This window comes from Metopolophium dirhodum, chromosome 1, assembly GCF_019925205.1.
Source record: "Metopolophium dirhodum isolate CAU chromosome 1, ASM1992520v1, whole genome shotgun sequence".
NCBI lineage: Eukaryota > Metazoa > Arthropoda > Insecta > Hemiptera > Aphididae > Metopolophium > Metopolophium dirhodum.
The window spans coordinates 64863219-64884096 of record NC_083560.1 but is presented as its reverse complement, the minus strand read 5'-3'; the positions used below and the strand labels follow the sequence as shown (position 1 = coordinate 64884096).

Below are 20878 nucleotides of genomic sequence, written 5' to 3'. Positions count from 1 at the left end.
AAAGTACCAACTAGATTCACTTTCCTATCAGAAAAGTTACTGTTGAAGAAAATCCAAGCACTTTTACTGTCCTAAAAGGTGATGACAGACACAAAAATAAAAAATAAAAACACACATCATTGTAAAATCAATACATTCATCGCTTCGCTCAGAATCTAAAAATTTTCCAAAAGTCGATCGAATTATTTCAAACTTCAAAAAAATATTTAAAAAACCATTTATAAACTAAAAATATTATATGATCTAACTATAGAAACAGGGGTGGATTCAGGGGAGTTTTCCCGATGGACTGGACGTCTGCCGTCTGGACTATGGCTGTTTATTTCGCAATTAGCCATATGGGTCTGGACTGCTCCGATAAAAAAAAAAAATAGGAAAACAAATAATGGAGACAGTTATCTAGTGAACTTGTTTGCTTTTTAATATACCTACAAATTATATTATGAGCCATTAAATTATTTATTTGTGTACAGTTAACAAATAAAGTAAATTAAGCATCTAGCAATTAAAGTAAACATATTTATTTTGAGCAAAACATATTGTTTTAAGGAAAAATTATGTTCAATGACATATTATAATATTATTATATTATACATCAATTATTAATTTATTTTTAATATCTATGAAAACATGTCAATACCTATTGCAAAAGGTAGAAGTAGCAATATTCACCCGTTTAAAATTATTTTTTCATAAATTCAAATTTGTCATTAAGTTATTTATAAATCAAAATATTAACAATGTTGTACCTACTTTAGACCCTGCATTGTATATAATAGTAAGTACATACATATTGAACTTGTATTTATTATTGTTTATTGAGTTTAAATATTTTTAAGATAATTATTATTCCTTCAGATAATCTTTTATTTGAAATATAATATAATTATTGTTTTTTATTCACCCCTCAAATAAAACATGTCTTTTTTTAGGTTGCTTGTGAAAGATCGTTTTCTATTTTAAAATATTTAAAAAATAGACTCCGAAGTACTTTAAATGAAATTAAACTTGAGGCATTTATGATTATTTTCATAGAAATAGATACACTTTTCAACATATACAATGATGAAGTTATTGATCACTATTTAAAACTAAAAGCAATTTATTATTAAAAGGGCTATCTTATATTAAGTAATTTTTGTAACTTTGTAATCGACTAACCTGGTGTGAGATATGTTAATTAATTATTATGTTTTTCAAAAAATAAACTAAATAAAAACTGTATTACCTACTTACTGGAATATAGTTTTATTTTTTTGTGAAAAAAAAATTGTTCTAAAAAGTATAAATTAAAAAACAACTGATTTTAAAATATAGATTAAGAAGAATATTTTAGATAGGATTTTGTACTTTTAGAAATAACAAAGGATACAATCGGGGCTGGAATTCAAGGGAAAGAGAGTCAAATATAAAAACATTTTGCCACAATTTATAGGTATATATATAATATTATATACCTATAGTGTATAATATGTTTATTTTATGAAAGTAAACAAATTTTTGTGATTGAAATCTAAAAATTGCATGAACTTGGGCACTTGGCCGTTACTCAACATCATTGACAACGACCGTGCGCCGGTCTATTTATCATTGTCCCGCACCAAAATGTTTTCCCAATCCGCCCCTGTATATAAATGTGAAATGAAAATCTCTGTACAGGCTAAACTCTGGAACTACTTATCAGATCTTCTTGATTTTTTCTTTTAAACAAAAGAGTATTTCATAGAGAAGGTTTCTATCAAAGAAATTTTTAAGAAAATCCACCGGAGAAATAGAAAATCTGGATGTCAAAAATTCAACAGTTTTTCTGTCCAGAAAAAAATAAAATAAACTAAATAATAGAATAAAAAATTAGTTTATTGTTGCTGATTAAAATCATAATAGTGTATAATATATTGGTTGCTATTGGTTAATCGGGCATGTTTATTGATTTGTATTATTATATTTTGTCAATATATATATAATTGAATGTTTGTGGGTAGATTAGACCTCTAGGAAGAAGCGCTGCAACTCGTTTGCGCACATTCAAAATTTTTTACCTGAAAATCGACGACTCGTTTGCGCACGACGAAATCAGTCATTTACCTGAAAATAATCACTCGTTTACGCACAACTACATCACATTCACACACATGTACTGCAGTACAAATTATCAAATATTTTATAGCAATATTATCTTATAAGTGTAGATTATATCATTGTGATTGTGTAGATTATATCATTTTGGATTTTCTAAACTACTTTTAGGATAGTTTTAGTATGTATGGTTCAGTTTCAGTACAGTTGTGGCTAGTTTGTTGGACGACGCAAACTATTTAATATGGACGTAGAAATTTCTAATATTTTTGAAACTCGGCGAGGAAAACGATGTTTTAATATTGACAATTATAAATTTAGTGAGTATCGTGTTTTAATGAATAGAAATTTTAATTTTAGATGTACTTATAAAAAATGTCCTGCGAGTGTTATTGTTAATAAATTAAATAAAATAATAAAAGTAACCAACTCTCAATATCATGAAGAGTATAATAATCGAACAATGACAAGAGAAATAATCAGAAGTACTGTTAAACGTAGTGCAGAAAACGATTTATATATAAAACGAAACGAATTAATACGCCGTGAGTTACGAAATACAGAGAATTTTACAACAAATTTAGAACACAGTGATGTTAAATTGCTACGAAGGTAATAAAATATTATTATCCGAGTACTTGAAAGATTCGGAAATTTGAAGATGGATGAAGTATTTTTATGGTTTAAGTTATTTACCACCAAATGAAGTTTCAGATGGCTTTACAGATCTTATGGCGGTAGCACCTGGCACTGCAGTTAGTTTTATATTCTCAGATTATATTTTAGAAAATTATATTGACTCTAATAGCAATTTTCCACCAATCTTATGGACTTGTGATAGCCAAATGGTAATCCCAAGACGACGAATAGTGCAGAATGTTTCCATAAACATTATAATAGCCAATTTTATACACCACATCCACACGTACATCAAGTCATTGATATACTCATTCAAATTCAAACAGATTTAAAAATTAACTCAATACAAAACAATGTAATGAATTATAAAAAAAAGGAAACTGTACATAAAGAAGAATACTTACAAGATATGTGGAATAAATATAAAAATAAAACTATCGACCGCTTAACTTATATAAAAAATATTGGAAATAAATTCCATCATACAAATTTAATTTAAAATAATAATAATTACGACGATACTTCATATTAATTGTAGACTATTTTTGTATTTATATTTTATATTATTCATTATTATTTATTTATATTTTTATATTGACTAATGATGTTATAACGATCTATGTAACACATATCATAAACAGACAGTCCTAAGCCTGTTAAAGTGAGAAGGAAAATGTGTGCGCAATCGAGTTGTGTATTTTTGCGCAAACGAGTTGTAAAAAAGATAAATGTGCGCAAACGAGTTGTAGACGGGAAGAAGATACACTAATTTAAAAAGGGTTAAATTTGTTTTTTTTTATTCATTGGATTTTAATACGGTTAAGTTAGGTTAGGATTTTGTATTAATTGATTATATTAATCCACCTTAGGTGGAATTGAGTAAAAACGACAAACTTAGTATAACTTTGATACGTTAGAGTTAAATCATACACTTACGTACAAACAGCACGAGGTCCGCGATCTACCTGATAATGTACTGCTGTGAATCAGAATTTTTATTTAGGGTAACAGAAAAGTTAAGATAAATTTTGAACACCATATACACCGATTATTAAATTACCAACTAACCAAAGTTTGAGTCATATAGAGTTGGTACATTTAAAGGGTAATGAAGTGCACGGGATCAGCTAGTATAATATAAAATAATCTCAAAATCCCTGTTTGAGAACCTCCCAAGGTTGAACCTCTTATTTACCTTTTTTCAACAAAATATAGCCTATCTACTTCCCCAAGGCCTAATATATCTCTGTACCAATTTTTATCGCAATCTGATGAACGGTTTAGGAATGTATGAAGGGCATAGAAACAACTTATTTATTTATTTATTAATACGGGCGACAAAAGTACAGTTCACAATATATTTGTATAGATAACAATAATATAATATAATTTAAAATAATAAGATATAACATAATAAAACATAAAAAGATTAATATATAGAATTATAGTAATAACAATAATAATGATTACATAATATTAATAATAATAATAAAAAAACATTCAATGTTTAAAATAATCAACTATTTCCCGAAGACATTAAAATATTTATGGGGTCGTATGACGTATAATTTTTAGATGAACGAGGAGTATAAAATAAATTATTGTTGGGAGTGTAATGGTTATTGACTTTGAAATTTAATTTACTTAATAAAAATGAATCATCAATCTCGTTATTCATCAATTTGGTGAGAAAGGTGTTGTATGATAAGTTCCTTCGTACATTTAAAGATTCTAAGTTTAACAATTTTAAAATGTCATCGTAACCAGAGTGAGAGTTCTTTGAATATTACATTTATGACATATAAATCTGAGAACTTAATTTTGCACTTTTTCAAGTTGATCGTTATGTCTTACATTGCTGTGGTCCCAAATTAATGGAGTGTATTCTAATAAATAACGGATTAGTGAGGTATATAGACATTTGAAAGCAAGTGGATCACGAAAATCAGAACAGTTTCTTTTTATCATACCAAATACAGCTAACGATTTATTTTTAATCGCTGATATATATATATGAGTGTTGAATAATAGTTTGGAATCAAATAAAATCCCTAAATCTTTAATCAAGGACGAACGATGCAAGATAATGTCATATATATGATAATTAAAATGCAAGGGATTGTGCTTTTTGGATTAAGTAACAATTTGGCATTTGTCAATATTTAATGAAAGGCTATTTGAAATGCACCATTAGTTAAATGAAGTTAAATCGCTTTGAAGAAATTTTATATCATCGGGGGAAGTAATAGATTTGTAAACTTTTGCATCGTCGGCAAATAATAAAATGTTGGAGTGTGTAATGGAGGATACAGCATCATTTATAAATAAGTTAAATAGGAGAGGGGAAAGGTGATCGCCTTGAGGAACTCCAAAAATTACGTTTATAGGTGTCGATATAACATTTTCATATTTGACAAATTGGATTCGTTGACTTAGGAAAGAGTTAAAACATGATAATAGGGGATTGGCAAAGCCGATTTCCTGTAGTTTATTGACTAATAAAGCGTGATTCACTCTATCAAAGACTTTTTCAAAATCTGTATTAACAATATAGGTTTGTTGATTATTAGAAAAAGATTTATATGATGTTTAATAGTTATTAAATTAGTAAGACATGATTTATTATTATTACGAAATCCGTGTTGTTGTGGTGCTAAAATATTTTTAAATATAAGCGTAAGTTTATCATTTATTATTTTAGAAAATATTTTTGAGAGAATAGAAATTATTGATATGGGACGGTAGTTTGAGATAAATGATTTATTACCTTATTTAAGAATTGGATTAATATAGGTGGATTCCCAAGATGATGGAAATGTGCCACTATTTAAACAAAAATTAAAGAGATATGTGATAGGTGGTGAAAGTATAAATCTGCAGTTAAATAAAAATATGGGAGAGAGATCATCAAGACCAATTGCATTTTTGTAAGATAGAATATCTAATTCATTGAAAACTTCTAGAAGTTCAATATGAAGTGAGTTTAACGAATCAATAGTGTTGTTGACGGTCCGTTTTTATTATTATTCTGATAGGTACGCGATTCGTGATACCGAGAAGCTAACCGTGTCGCCGTATCATAGCGTCGATACTAATGCTATATGGTTTCCTAGAAAAGCGGTGCCATTATCTAGCGGCCGTCATTTTATGCCATTAATAACGGCCGTCTTTACGTCCTTCGTTCAACCGGACTACTGCTAGAGTCAGTAGCGCAACCCGGATTTATTCAAGGGGGGGGGGGGGATCCAAAAAATTTATTTAACTACTGTTTTTCTGTTATTTTTATAAGTATATACATACATTTTATTTCTTAATAAACTAAATTTGCCGAGTTAAAGGCCGAAAAAAAAAACAGTTATATTATTTACATTTTAGATTCTGAGCGGAGCAATGTATTGGTTTTACAATAATGTGTTTTTTTTTAATTTAAACATTTTTTTTTGTGTCTGTACCTACACGATTAGTATTCGAAATATTGCTTCGATTTTCAACTTCAGTATGGTACTTTTGGGAGGTTAAAATTTTAAATTAACAATAAAGGAAAAATGGAAATTTTTACGCAAAATCGGTTTTTGACAAAATTGATTTTGGTTTTTGGTGTAACTCTTAAACAAATAATCGTAATTTTCACTGGTTGTTTATATTTTCATTTTCTATACACGATAAAATTTTCAAAATATTTTGATAAATGTTGAACTCTTTAGGAACATTTTCAGTTTCCAATTTAATTAGTTTTTTTTTCTATGAATGTCAATACAACTTTATTTGTAGGGTAAAAAAGCTTGAAAATTTAATACAAGGCCCTACTATATTGTTACAATGATATTTGATAAATATTAAAAATCCTTAGTCTCAGTTTTTTTGTTATAAGCATTTAAAGTTAAAATCTTGACAAAATACGGAAAAATCACGAAAATTAGCAAATTATTCTGAGTTGAGAATTCATAAAAATTTTTCTTTTTAAAACTAAGATTTGAAAATGTAATACAAGATTATTTTTAAGTTTGTCTTATGTCTACATTTATCAAAAAAAATGTCTACAAACAAATTAATTTAAATTTGTATGAGCGTTTGAAGTCCATATTTTTACAATATTGGATATTTGCTCGATTTCTCATGCAGTGGTTTTGTTATTTTGTTGTTATTCAAAAACGAATACCTAATTGTAGATACATGAACATTTTACTAAATGTTTATATTTTCATTTTCTATACACCTTACAATTATGATATTATTTTGACCCGTTTTGAGCTGTTTACGGACATTGTCAGTTTTCAATTATTTTTCTATAAATATCAATAAAATTGTATTTGTTGGGTAAAAAAGCCTGAAAATTTAATGCAAGGCTCCTAATATATTGTTAAAATAGCAGATGAAAAATATTAAAAATACATAGGCACAACTTTTTTTATATTCATTGTAAGTTCAAATTTTGACAAAACTTATCAAATTTAAAATTTAATAATTATTTTTTAGTTAACATTTATAAAATGATCAACTTTAAAAGCTAAGGATTGCACATTTAAAACGTAAATAGGTAATGTATAAATTATTTTATTCACAATAATATCATCAAATATACTTAGTAATATACTAATATCATAGGCTGACTGACTGTCTTCGCTTAGAATCGTTTTTCTTAAACAATGATATATATCATTGAATTCAAATTTAACACCATCCATTAAAATGACTCACTAGTAACCTACTGTACAACAGAGTGACACCCACTTGCCTACCTTTTTTAATTTATATTTATTATGTAGGTATGTGATATGTCAATTAGTTATTATGCCAATTAAATTATGGTATAGTCATTAGTGTTTGTACGGGCCGGGAACGAACAATAATAGGTCGTGGTGCCCGGTCACCAAAATACTTCGTACGCTCACTCACACACCGACCGACCTGTGTAATTCATGTGTAGTGGTGTTATAACTCAACTAGCATTAGTTGGGTTTGCCACGCAAATACTAGTGAGCTATGTGGTGTAATGATGTTGGTGTGTAATCATAACTATAAAATGAAACACTCTCGTACACGTCGGTTCACGTACTGGATGGTACCGACACAATAATTCAACAATCAGTACCTAACATATGTAATCGTATAACATGTATGCCAATCTGGTGATTTTTAAATTTAGAATGTAGGATAAAGAAATCAATTTGTATCAGTAAGATAAACTTAATGGCCCATCATATCAAAAATGCCATGTTGTAATTTACTACATAGATATCGACTGAAAAAGTTGGTTTTAAGATACTGTGTTTAAACATTTTACATTATCTATGAAACAACTGCGATGAATTGTACGCACGGTGAATTAATAGCGGTGAAATATCCGGATGGGAGCGCGTAAAATGTCCGAAAATATTTTGTCCAAACAGTATTTTAGCCGAAAAATTTTGATTGCTGAATGACACATGTGCTATATTACACATTTCTTTTATATAATTAATTGTGTTTAAATTGATAGCTTTTTCCGATCGACGAGCTCATGCATTGGCCTATAGATCCTCTTTTCAAACCCAAAAACAGATGCTATACACTTTGGAACATCTAATTTCAGTATTCCATCACATTTTATCTAAGTACGTTTTAAAATCGATGGGATCAATAGATACGCTGAATGTTAGCTGTGTTTTATATTTATTATTAAAGTAACTCTTTCGGAATGTTATTGTTAATATCTTCTATTTCATAACATCATTCTTCTGTTATGTGAGATGGAACCAAAAACCAACTCTAGGAGATATGGAATCTTATTATGATATTTTGAAAACATCACGTACCCATTTAAAAGCAAGTAATCTCAAGTTGTTTAAATGGATGATGGTTGTAAAACCTCTGTACGAACGAATGAAAAATGAGGAAAAAAAGTTAAACGAAGAAATAGCTAAAATTAATAACTCTATAAATCCATGAATAAACTTGAGTTGTAAACTAAAAAACTAGTAATAAACTTGATACAACTTTACGAACATTTATTAAGCGCTAAACGTAGTAATGTTCATAATAATACAACTACAACAAATGATCCATTTGTTTTTAATCCTGTAGCAAACAGTTCTATGGTTACAGATGCCGTAGCTGAAAATATGTTTAGTTTTACTTAGAGTGCCTTGATACAATTATAAAAGCACTAATTTAAATTTCAAAATACAATTACATTAGCCGAAACGCTTCAAAAATCCAACTTGGAATGCGGCTTTTGCATTGACATCAATATGAAAACACTGTTATCATAATATCGTTTAGCAAACTAATGGCGGCCAATCCATTCGGCTAATCATCTTTGAGATGGCGTATGGCCACACTCTCTCTATCAAAGCACTCTAGTTTTACTCCGATACTACAGACTAAAAAAAGGTTCTGGTTTATATAACGATATAATACTTCAAACTCAATAAGTTTATTATGACGATCCGAATGAGCTAGTAACTAGATGACATCTTTTGATATCATCATAAAGTGTTGGTAACACTGTTGTTAATAATGAAATTATATCTATTTTAAAAGAGCTACGTGAGAAACATCATAGTGTAATGATGATCTTAGAGAGTATAGCTAATGAGCTAAATCAACCAGTGAGCAAAATATTTCCTTGACGCAGTGTGGTAACGTGGTTAATTGATGACCTTTGGCTAGCTGATTTAATGGATATACAATCTAATTCCAAACAAAATTATGGTTTAAAGTAATATTTTAGCTGTTATGGTTTGGCTGGAGCCCCTAAAAATAAAACCGAAAATGAATATACAACAGGTATGTTTAATTTATTGAAACAATCTAATCCAAAATTGTTACAGATAGATAATGGTACAGAATTTACAAACTCTTAAAAATAATATATATAAACATTTCACTGCAATAGGTTACATGGAATTGGTATAATACTACATCAACTATAATACATAACTATAATAATACAAAATATAGAACAGTAAAATGTACACTGATTAAAGCTCGAATGAATACAAAGAAAATTATATACCCATATTATAAATACTAAAACGTTATACAAGCATACATTTTAAATTAATGGTAGGGTAAAAATATCAAAGTATATACATATATTCAGTAAAGGGTATACACCAAATTAGACAACTGAAATATTTACAGTTTCAAACATTTTACAAACGTATCCAACTACTTATCAACTAAAGGATGGATCGATCAATAACACTTTTCTCGTTGAACGTGTTATAAAAAAGTAAAAAATAAAATGTTTGTTAAATAGTTAGATTTTGGTTCAATCCATAATTCGTGGATAAAATCAACTGATGTTTTAAAATAGATATAATAGATATATGTTATTTTTTTTATTTATATGTAGTATGTATTCTTTATTTTTTACATGTTCTCCTATTATCCTATCCAAATTATTAAACATTTATAGATTTTATCTAGGAATGATGTTATAAAATATCGCTGCTAGATAACACTAATTAAAAAATTTTATTTGTTATTGACTCAATAAAATACAAAAGGATAAATATTTTTTTTTCTAATTTGTAATGACCATCTAAATACCATCAACATTTTTCTACTCTATCCCTTCTCATTAAATTAAAATTAAAACTATGCATAAATGTTTTCGAAACGTATAAAATTGCAGATATTACATAAATCACCTTATTGCATTTAATAGTTTCCTTATGTTGATAAATAGCAATAAGATTCTTAGAGTATATAGTTCTATCCTTAAAATTAGTTTTTGCCATAATTTATTTGCATTTTTTTCTATTGAAAAAAGGTTTATAGAAGTTTTTGTCCGAACATTCTCCATACATTTAACAAAAACACTAAAAGCTTACAAAAATCTTTTCAAACTCGTTTTTAGCTTCTGTACTCATTTTTTGTGCAGAATTCAATGGACTATGCCATCCATTTTTTTTGAGAAAAGTAGATAGCTCGATGACATTTTACTAGTTTGAGACCGTAAAAAATCGCTAGTTTTAATTTTGTTTTTTATTGATTCTAAAGCCCGGAATCTATGGCCATTAGCTGTTTGTACGGTTGTATTATAGTGGTGAGGGTTTGGAACGGTAGGTTTTTACACGTGGGTGTTTGTGTTTGGCAAAATGTTTAAGTGGCATTCGTTGGTATCTGCCATGCCCGGGTGGGGGATGGCAGCCTTTCTCTCCAGACACCGTGACTGCCCGAAGAAAAAGTAGCTTGTTGGGATCGACCGGCGTCGGCGCGCGTTGCAACCGACGCCTTAGTCCGCTAGGCCACTCCATTCCCCTATTTAATGTTTATATACAAGATTTTAAATAAAAAATTGAAAACCACTTTATTTGTTTTAAACATTGAAAACTATAGGTACCTACTAAATGTAGTATTTTTTTTTACGAATACGACAAATTAGAATTTAGTACTAAGAAACAAATATTTACATGACAAAATTGAACACTTTAACAATTAACATCATTATATGTTATTTCCTATTTTAATATGGCACTTAGATCATTGATCTTTGATCAAACCGATCTTAGTATCGTGTGCACCCGCTGGTGTACCGTCAAATTGCTATACACTGAGAACAAATAGTCACATACATCATACGCCTACGGTTTAACGCCAATGTGTGAGCGCCGATGCTTCTTTAAATGGCTACTGACAGAGAATGCCTTATCACATACATCGCAGACGTACGGGTTTTCTCCAGTGTGTGTGCGTAGATGTATCGTAAAATGGCTACTTGTAGAAAACCACTTGTCGCATACTTCACACGCGTACGGTTTTTCACCAGTGTGTGTGCGTCGATGTATCTTCAAACTGCTACTTTGGCTAAACGACTTTTGGCATACATCGCAAGCGTACGGTTTTTCACCAGTGTGTGTGCGTCGATGCGTTTGTAAATGGCTACTTTTGATAAATGCCTTATCACATACATCGCAGACGTACGGTTTTTCGCCAGTGTGTGTGCGTCGATGTATCTTCAAACTGCTACTTTGGCTAAACGACCATTCGCATACATCGCAAGCGTACGGTTTTTCACCAGTGTGTGTGCGTCGATGCGTTTGTAAATGGCTACTATTTATGAATGACATGTCGCATACATCGCACGCGTACGGTTTTTCACCAGTGTGTGTGCGTCGATGCGTTTGTAAATGGCTACTATTTATAAATGACATGTCGCATACATCGCACGCGTACGGTTTCTCACCAGTGTGTGTGCGTCGATGTATCTTCAAACTGCTACTTTGGCTAAACGACCATTGGCATACATCGCACGCGTACGGTTTTTCGTCAGTGTGTGAGCATTGATAGTTTGTCAAATGGCGACTTTGGGTATACGACTTGTTGCATACATCGCATGCGTACGGTTTCTCGCCAGTGTGTATGCGTCGATGAATTTTCAAACTAGTACTTTGAATAAAAGACTTGCGGCATACATTGCACGCGTACGGTTTTTCGAGAGTGTGTATGCGTCGATGTTTCGTCAAATTGGTACTATGGCTAAACGACTTGTCGCAGACATCACACGCGTACGGTTTTTCGCCAGTGTGTGTGCGTCGATGTACTGTCAAATTGTATCGTTCACAAAACGACTTGTCACATAAATTGCACGCGTACGGTTTTTCGCCAGTGTGTGTGCGTCGATGTCTTGTCAAACTGCTACTTACAGAGAATAGCTTTCTGCACACAACACACGAGTACGGTTTTTCGCCAGTGTGTATGCGTCGATGATTTGTCAAACTGCTACTTTCGCTGAATGACTTGTCACATACATCGCATGCGCACGGTTTTTCGTCAGTGTGTGTGCGTCGATGTAACGTCAAATGGCCACTAACAGACAACGACAGTTTCTTCTCCATTTGTCCGCTGGTGTGTGATACGTCTGTTTCTATAAGTAAATAATTTATTTAACATATAATTGTGTTTCACACAGTTATTTGGTTACTATGCTACTGTGTTTAATATCGATTAGAATTTATCGACTTTACCATATTTTTAAACCAGTTTTGTTGTATTACTTTTTAAACTTTAAATAGAGTATAATATTATACTAAATATAACATTAATTTATATTAAGTTTTAAATTTACAGTTTACTACTTTACAGTTGAGCCACTTCCCAGGATTTTTAAGTTCATTACATTTGGCATTTTGCTTATTATTTGACATTTCATGATAAATAAACTAACGTTAATTAATGAAGTTTTATGGAGTATTGGAGTTGATTATATCGTATACGCTGTTCTCAGACGTACACAAATAAATGAACTTTATATTTATAATAAGCACTTTTATTAAACTTTGACGATTCCAGTGGCGATCGAGTCACACGATCACCACTCACTGACTCCCTTTCTGTCTTCACTTATTCCTTAAATATCAATTTTACAATCGAAGCATTATTGGTAGTATCGATATTAAATTTAACCTAGTTTCATTAAACTTACTAACTATGCTTAAAATTCTACTAATTGTTATTGTATTACATAATAATTTTTATCTTATCCTAATTTGATGGAATGCATAATTGTTTCTATGTTGTGACTAAGCGTATTGAGTATTGAATGATTTGATTTGTTTTGGTATTTTACCTGTTACATATGAATGTTTACTTAACCTAGTTACTATAACTGTGTACCAAATAAGAGCGCACCGGGCTTCGCACGAAAACCGGTCGAAACTCGTGCATGACAGAGAGGGCTACCGCAGCGTATTCCGGCGGTGGTTACAGAGTGTTGTATATTATCACACCATTTCAACGGTAGTACGCGGTTACGTAGGTACACAAATAAAGGAAAAAAATGGAGGTAGGATCGGTAAAAACGTTTATAATATTATATTGTGTTCAATACCTATGTTAAGAAAAAAAAAACGAAAAATATGTGTATTATTTTACTGTATAATACGCGTGAAACGCATTATTACTTCAGTTCCCTGTATTCACGGCGGCCTCGGCAGCGGCGGCAATATCGTCGACGGCGTCGAACCCGACCGACAACCGGCGACCAATGACAGAGCGAATAGACCCGGCCAGGGGGGTCCGGACATCGCTCTGCGATTCATTTGGATGCGCCAGCGCGGTGCGCTCCTATTTGGTACAGAGTATAGTTTTAATTATAATATTTTTGTATATTATGCATGACACAACACACCCCTTTGTAACATAAAAGATGTCCTCATATTTTTAAGTAATTATTTCAGTTGAGAATGAAAGTTGATGGTTTTTTTGTGTTTTGTTGATGGTCATTTTTGTGTTTCAGTGTATGTTGAATGCTCATGGACAATGTATGATTATGTTTTGTTTGAATCGTTTGATCTATTATTTCATCACATGTATTTAATCATATTACAATTGTCAATGCCAAGGTTATATATAAAAAAAATAAAAAAAAAAACAATGTGTAAACCTATGCAATTCTACAAATAATTGATAAACAAAACTATAAAATCCCAGTCAATCATAGGGTAAATAGTAAATATATGATAACATGATTAAAAATGAAAAAAAAACAATATTTTTTGAATAGAAATTAAATTTTACACTATTCTTGTATACAAATAATAAAATGTTGTTAAAGATGCAAAATAAAGATGTTATTCAAAAGTTACCTATATAATATAATACTTATAAATGTGTAATCACAGAAATTTGCTTACACACCAACAATTTAGCAATAGATTTAACTGATGGTTTCATATTAAAATGAGAAATATGTTGCAACAACAAAAGGCATAATAATAACAATTTTTGTTAGGTTTTAAAATTTAACATGATGAAAGTATTATAAACCTCAATAATGAACACCAAACAAAAAACAATGTAGCATTATAGAGAGAAAAAAAATTAATATGCAGTTTTAATTATTAGGTCAATAAAAGTATTATTGAGCTATAATTTCACAATATTTTTAGGTACGTAATTAATTATGTTATAGGTATGTTAAAAGATAATTTTTATAGACAGAAAGGAAAAAAACATGGTTAATAAATGATTGAACTAAAGATAAAAGGTATATTATTCATTAAATATATCAATATAAGATATTATTTTTATTAACACTATTTTTTTTTTATAATCATGTTTAAGACAATTTTCGAGCAATATTTGTTAAAATTAATATAATATGAATTAAAATGCAATACAATACTATTTATATTAACAAAATATGGTCTCAAACTATTTTAAAAAAGTGTGTATACATTATTAAATAATACTAGAGATTGTTACTAATTGAACGATAAAGCTACAAAACTCACTCTCGTCATTCTAGATTTAAACTTTATATTTTACATAAGGAATATATTATTATTATTCAAGTATATGTTATTTTCCCCATATTTTATTGTTTTTAAGAAATTCTATAAGTAATAAAGATATAATATTTTATTCTTCAATTAAAGATCTGTCTATGTGTATTTATTAATATTAATCAATATTTGTATTCTTTATTATATTATAGGTGTACTAAGCATATTGTACCTTAATGGCTTAATCTATATATATATATTTTTTTTTATTAATATATGTCATTGTTTTGTACCTATATTGGTAGTTAATATGTAATTTGAAAACTTTTCCCATGATAAACGATATAATTAATGTTCCATTTAAATTTAAAATTCAAAATTTAGTGTTAAATATTTCAGAATACTTTTTTTTATTTACATGATAAAATGAAAAATAATAATTTATAAAAAAAATATAATAAAATTGATAAGTATTAAATATGCATCTTTAAGTTAAATATAAGACTTCATCCACAATGAATGTATTTTATCATTTAAGTCGACACCTCTTCTGTATATGAATCCAAGTAATTTTCAGTCATTCATTTTTATGTAACAAATATGAGCATTATTAAATGTTAATTTAGGTTCCAAATGTACACCAAGATCCTTTATAATGTCTGTTATTCTAGTAAGAGCTACATAATTGATATTATAGTTGAAAAAATTATTGGGATGTGAACGGAATAAAGTCATTACTTGACATTTATGAATATTTAGTGATCCACATACACCAATATAATTTAGTTTACCTAAAATAATACTGTGATTAACTTTATCGAACGTTTTAGGGAAATCAGTAAAAGTAACGTCTATACGTAAACCAGCTGAAAAGACATCAAGTATAGAATGTTGTAGTGTTAGTAAATTGGTAATAGTTAATTTAGATAGTCTAAATCGTTTTTATCTTTTTTTTTATTGCTGCACAGAGATGCGGTCTATACATATTATATGATTATTGATTGTAGACCGAATATCCGAGCAGCACCAAATTTAAATGTTAATGACTTTAAAAGAACAACAGATACTTACCAGCTTGATGAATGAAATCGATGTCTGAATGTTTTAAACAGTATGAGTGGTCACTTTGAGCCATGATGATGTCTGAACACTTTTACACGTAGCTACCTTTATACTATTAAGTAGTAAGTACCTATACAGCTATACTATAACACTTGAAGACTGCAAGAATGAAAGAATTAATTTAAATTAATTAAGTTCAAAAGTCTCATGAGATGAAAGCCTAGACAAAGAAACTGAAAGACAGCAATACTGCATGACAATCTATACTTGCTTTTCTATGAAGACAATGAAATATAGACAATAGACTTGTAATAGAGTATTATAAGTCTGTGGTCCTATCCATTCTTATATTATCTATGACTCGAGCTAGAGAGCCTTTATATTATATAATCCCACAGATATATAATATAATAACTAGGTACCCGACAATATTATTATAATATGATGCCCGACGCTTTTAGTGATTTTGGTAATGTTAACAAATTCTAATCGTTTTGATTGGCTACGGGCTTGTTTGGTATGAAATGTTGTTGCTTATTATCATATTACCTATCTAACGATTAGTAAGCATTGCCCAAGGTTTATAGATAATATATTATCTATAAACCTTGAGCATTGCCGACAAGGTGGATTGATAATCCACCTTTATTGCCAAAGTTTTAAATGGCTGCCAGCGTCATTGATAAGAAGAAGTCGGGTATCTAGTTATTATCACGGACTAAGATAATATAATGGACTGGAAACAAGGTGTATTGATACATCAATACCCCCTGACTGGAAACGAGTAGCTTATCACGGCCACAAATGTATGAACAAGAGGCAAAGTGCGGGGGGTCGCTATGTGTTCCTGGAGTTCACAGCGCCCCCTGCATAAAACACGGACTAAGATACAAATTGTGTAGCCAAATAAAATCATCGGTAGCGCTGAAAATTTCAACAACAGTGTTCTTATCAGCTAGTGACACCTTTTCGTGGCCGTCCTCCGATCCCCGCCGACCATGTCGTTTCCAGTCCATTATTATATTATCTTATTAGTCCGTGACAAGGTGTCATCACTCTGAACCCCTATACGTATACACTCTTAATTGAACGTATTACCACAGTTCTATAGTCAGCAGAGCGCACTTCCTGTCCTATAAAGGCCTGTGTATTCATACCGTCAAATACAAAATGTCTTAAAACTTAAGAATTAAAATGCAATTTTTTTTTTAAATTGAAGTTATTTACAAAAACATTGAATCATAATAAGTTTTTTTTTAATCGAGTTGGCATAATAAATCGGAATTGGAATATTTATAAATTATACATTACATTTGCATTTTAATCATTTGCAATATTTTTTATCGAGTAGACATCAATTATAAAATATGATGTAAATTTAGTCACTTCTTTGGAAATTTGCATCCTTCTTGAAATCTTTAAATTAAATTAAAACTATTATGATTCTGCTCCTAATTTTAATAGTAAACTGGTAGAGTGGAGTATTATTTATTAGTGCTCATAATAAACTCTAAAAACATGTTTAAAATATTTTGCATATTTTATTATATGATTAGGTATATTATTTATATTATAATATTATTCAATAATAGTTATCTTATAAACTTCAAACTAATTTTGAAAAATTGTTTAGTTTTTTTTTTGGTGTTTTCTTGTTTTTAGCAACTTGCTCATTTTTTTCTTTTGCAAGTGAATATCATTCTTGTTTTGACATAATGCGTTATGATATATTTGGTTAATATTTGACTGTGTATTGAGCAACCAACCTTTGTCAAAAATGTTGTTTATATATTTCTTCAATAACTACAAATTATGTTAGAAAAATAAATAGTGAAAAATGTATATGAAGTTTTTAAATTGAAATGCAACATTACAAACATGATCGTTTACCGGGACAGCTAGTTATATATATTTAGATATTTTACAGTATAATCTAGTACAGTGCTTCTCAAATTTTTTTGTCAAATTTAATGTAAAACTGTCAAGGCCCCCTTAATCAAAATTATTAATTGTTTTTTTTCTTGATTAGGTTTATACTAAAATTACATGTACTATTAACACTATTACACACAGATAAATTATTAAAATGTATAGTAAATTAGTGTCTTAATATACTTTTGAAAAATATTAATAATAGTATTAAAATTTAAGTATTTAAATTTTTTCCATGAACGCTTAAAGTCTAAAGAAAATAAGCACTGATCTAGGATGACCATATGAATCAATACAAATACAAATAATTTAGAACATAGAAGTCATTATGGAATGAAAAATTTTGAATTTTACTCCTTAAATCATAATATATTTTCAGTTTTCTATGGCTTTGGTGTACTAAAGTGTTCGTTCATCGGCCTCTTTAGGACATATAGCGCTCCCGGCGTTGACGACTATCTGTAGTAAAATTTTCAAGGCTGGGCTTTAACGAGTTAAAAAGTTAAAGTTAAGTTAAAAAGTTAACTTAACTTTAACTTTTGGCTTTTCATTAACTTAACTGTTAACTTACTAAATTTCTTTCTTAAATAACGTGAAATTAACGAGTTAATTTTTCATTTTAAGAAGTAAGTTAAGTTAATTTATTTTGTTTTTAATTTTATAATATTTCACTATTTCAGTCTATTTCATTTTCATGTCAAAAAATATGTATCATAAATTGTTTAAAGTTAAAAATGTATATCATTCGAACCTAACTTATATGGAAATACTGTATGAAGTATTAACACTATATCTATACTAATATTATAAAGAGGAAAGATTTGATTGTTTGTATTGAATAATACTCCGAAACTACTGGACAGATTTTAAAAATTTTTTACCATTAGAAGCCGACATTATCATTGATGAATATAGGCTAATTTAAAAAGGGAATTGATCACCCAGAGGAGGTGCTCAAACTGGAATTTTGAGATTTACGATAGAAATTTGTGTTTAAAAATAGTTGCCATGGGTTTTAAAGCTATTATAATAATAAATAATAATCGGCGTGTGTATAAACAATACATATGATAATAAACAACAATTATTCACAGTCTAGGGCGATAAAAATACGTCGTCATGGAGAATCTCAATCAGAAACTGAAAAGAATAAAATATTAGAAATGTACAAGCTCGCGCTAGGGAATCGAGCTATGAACGTTCCGAGCGCCTTCAAAATCAGAGAGAAAGACAACAGACGTCAACGGCTAGAGTTCGCAATCGAGTTTTAGCTCATAGTAACAGATCGGCTTTCACATACGATCCACAGATTGATTATGCTCAACAGTCTTCCGTCCAAATCAGAGCCACAGAAAAGATCTGCTCTAAATGTTCTGCCAAAAAATGGACCGATGGACCTAATGGTTTGTGCTGTGCTTCTGGAAAAGTCAGTCTCCCCAATATTCAGGAGCCGCCAGAGCCAATAAAAAGTCTTTTGACAAATAATAATTTACATAGTAGACATTTTCTAACCAACATACGTAGGTACAATAGCCTATTTCAAATGACTTCGTTTGGCGCGAAAGAAATTAGAGAACAAAATTTTATGCCCACTTTTAAAATAGAGGGCCAAGTTTATCACCTTATAGGTAGTCTTTTACCACAATCAGGCCAAAATCCGCAATTCTTGCAGATTTATTTTATTTCAGACGCAGATCAGCTATCGTTGCGGTCAAACATAGCTCCAACGCTAAACATTGATTTAATTAAAGAACTACAGACCGCACTGAACAGCCACAATATATATATACGAAGTTTTAAACAAAACTTAGAATAAAACTCTTCGGATAATTTAAAGTTAATTATTCACTCCGACCGCCCAATACAGACAGCACACCCGGGCAGATATAATGCTCCAGCTGTAAACGAGGTAGCCGTTCTTTTGGTAGATGAAGAAAAAAGTCCCAGAGATATCGTGCTGCACGGTAGAAACGGCCAACTTAAAAGGGTCTCTGAATTACACAGATCTTACGATCCTCTCCAATATTCATTGATGTTTGTAATGGGAGAAGACGACTATTATTTGACCATTCCTCAAGAAGGTACTGCCCGTAATAAAACTGTGACCTGTATGCAATTTTATGCATTTAGATTGATGGTTAGAGATGGTTTTAATCCACTACATTACTACAGGGACTTAATTAGCCAATATATTGTCGGCATTAAAAGTTACGTTTTACGACAAATGTATTATTTAATGTATCATCTCACAATGTTCTGTTATGTTACATGTTACATCCAAAAAGATTTAAACAATCACAAATTTTTAAGGGCAACGAAGTGCACGGGATCAGCTAGTATCCTATAATTTAGTTTTGGATTGGAAAAAAAATAAGTACGCTAACGTTGTATAAATGTTACGTCCCAACCGACGTCGATATATTATATATCAACGCAGAAATGAAATACGTGATGTACTAGGTATGATGAATGTTTATTAACGTAGTAAAAAATTACAATGTTATAATACATGGTGTAAAAGAGTGGTGTTACGACTCTTTAAGATAGAATTTAAACTGTGAGTAGTGTTACGACTGAATCTGAATGTCCCTAACCGTCTGAAGAGCTCTTGTCCTCGGCTTCTAAATATATGATTGTGTCCTTTGGAGTGGGTGGTTGTAGTAGTGGCTAAGCTCGATCATGAGACAGAGTTCGGGTCTCGTATTTGGTATGCTGGTCGACTCGTATCCTTATGGGTGTTGGCTTTCTAGGAAAGATACGTGTGACGACACCTTCTATAGTTTAATTGTTTTCTCTACGCTTTTGCAACGACCTCAAATGTTATACTATACTAATTGCCTTATTAGTTATAGTGTCAAATATTATTAGAAACGTGCAGCGCGCTGTACATAGTTAATATATGACTACTTAATACGTGAGTACGTAACACCTCCCTTCTAAAAAAAAAGACTTTA

General features: G+C 30.1%; 1 protein-coding gene across 1 annotated transcript; it reads right to left on the bottom strand.

Annotated features, from left to right (window-relative positions):
* Positions 1-11288: 11288 nt before the first annotated feature.
* Positions 11289-16065, bottom strand: LOC132940762 (zinc finger protein 271-like). The gene is made up of 2 exons (XM_061008502.1): positions 16002-16065; positions 11289-12571 (listed from the first exon to the last, which is right to left on the bottom strand). Exons 1-2 carry the CDS (start codon positions 16063-16065, stop codon positions 11289-11291), a joined length of 1347 nt encoding a protein of 448 aa, XP_060864485.1.
* Between the last annotated feature and the right edge of the window lie 4813 nt (positions 16066-20878).

Bases quoted from the DNA above. Each gene is read 5' to 3' on its own strand.
- LOC132940762 (XM_061008502.1), bottom strand. From the start codon at position 16,065: ATGGCTCAAAGTGACCACTCATACTGTTTAAAACATTCAGACATCGAT. The intron at 12,572-16,001 runs GTAAGTATCTGT...ATTTACTTATAG, and splicing joins CGATTTCATTCATCAAGCTG to AAACAGACGTATCACACACC.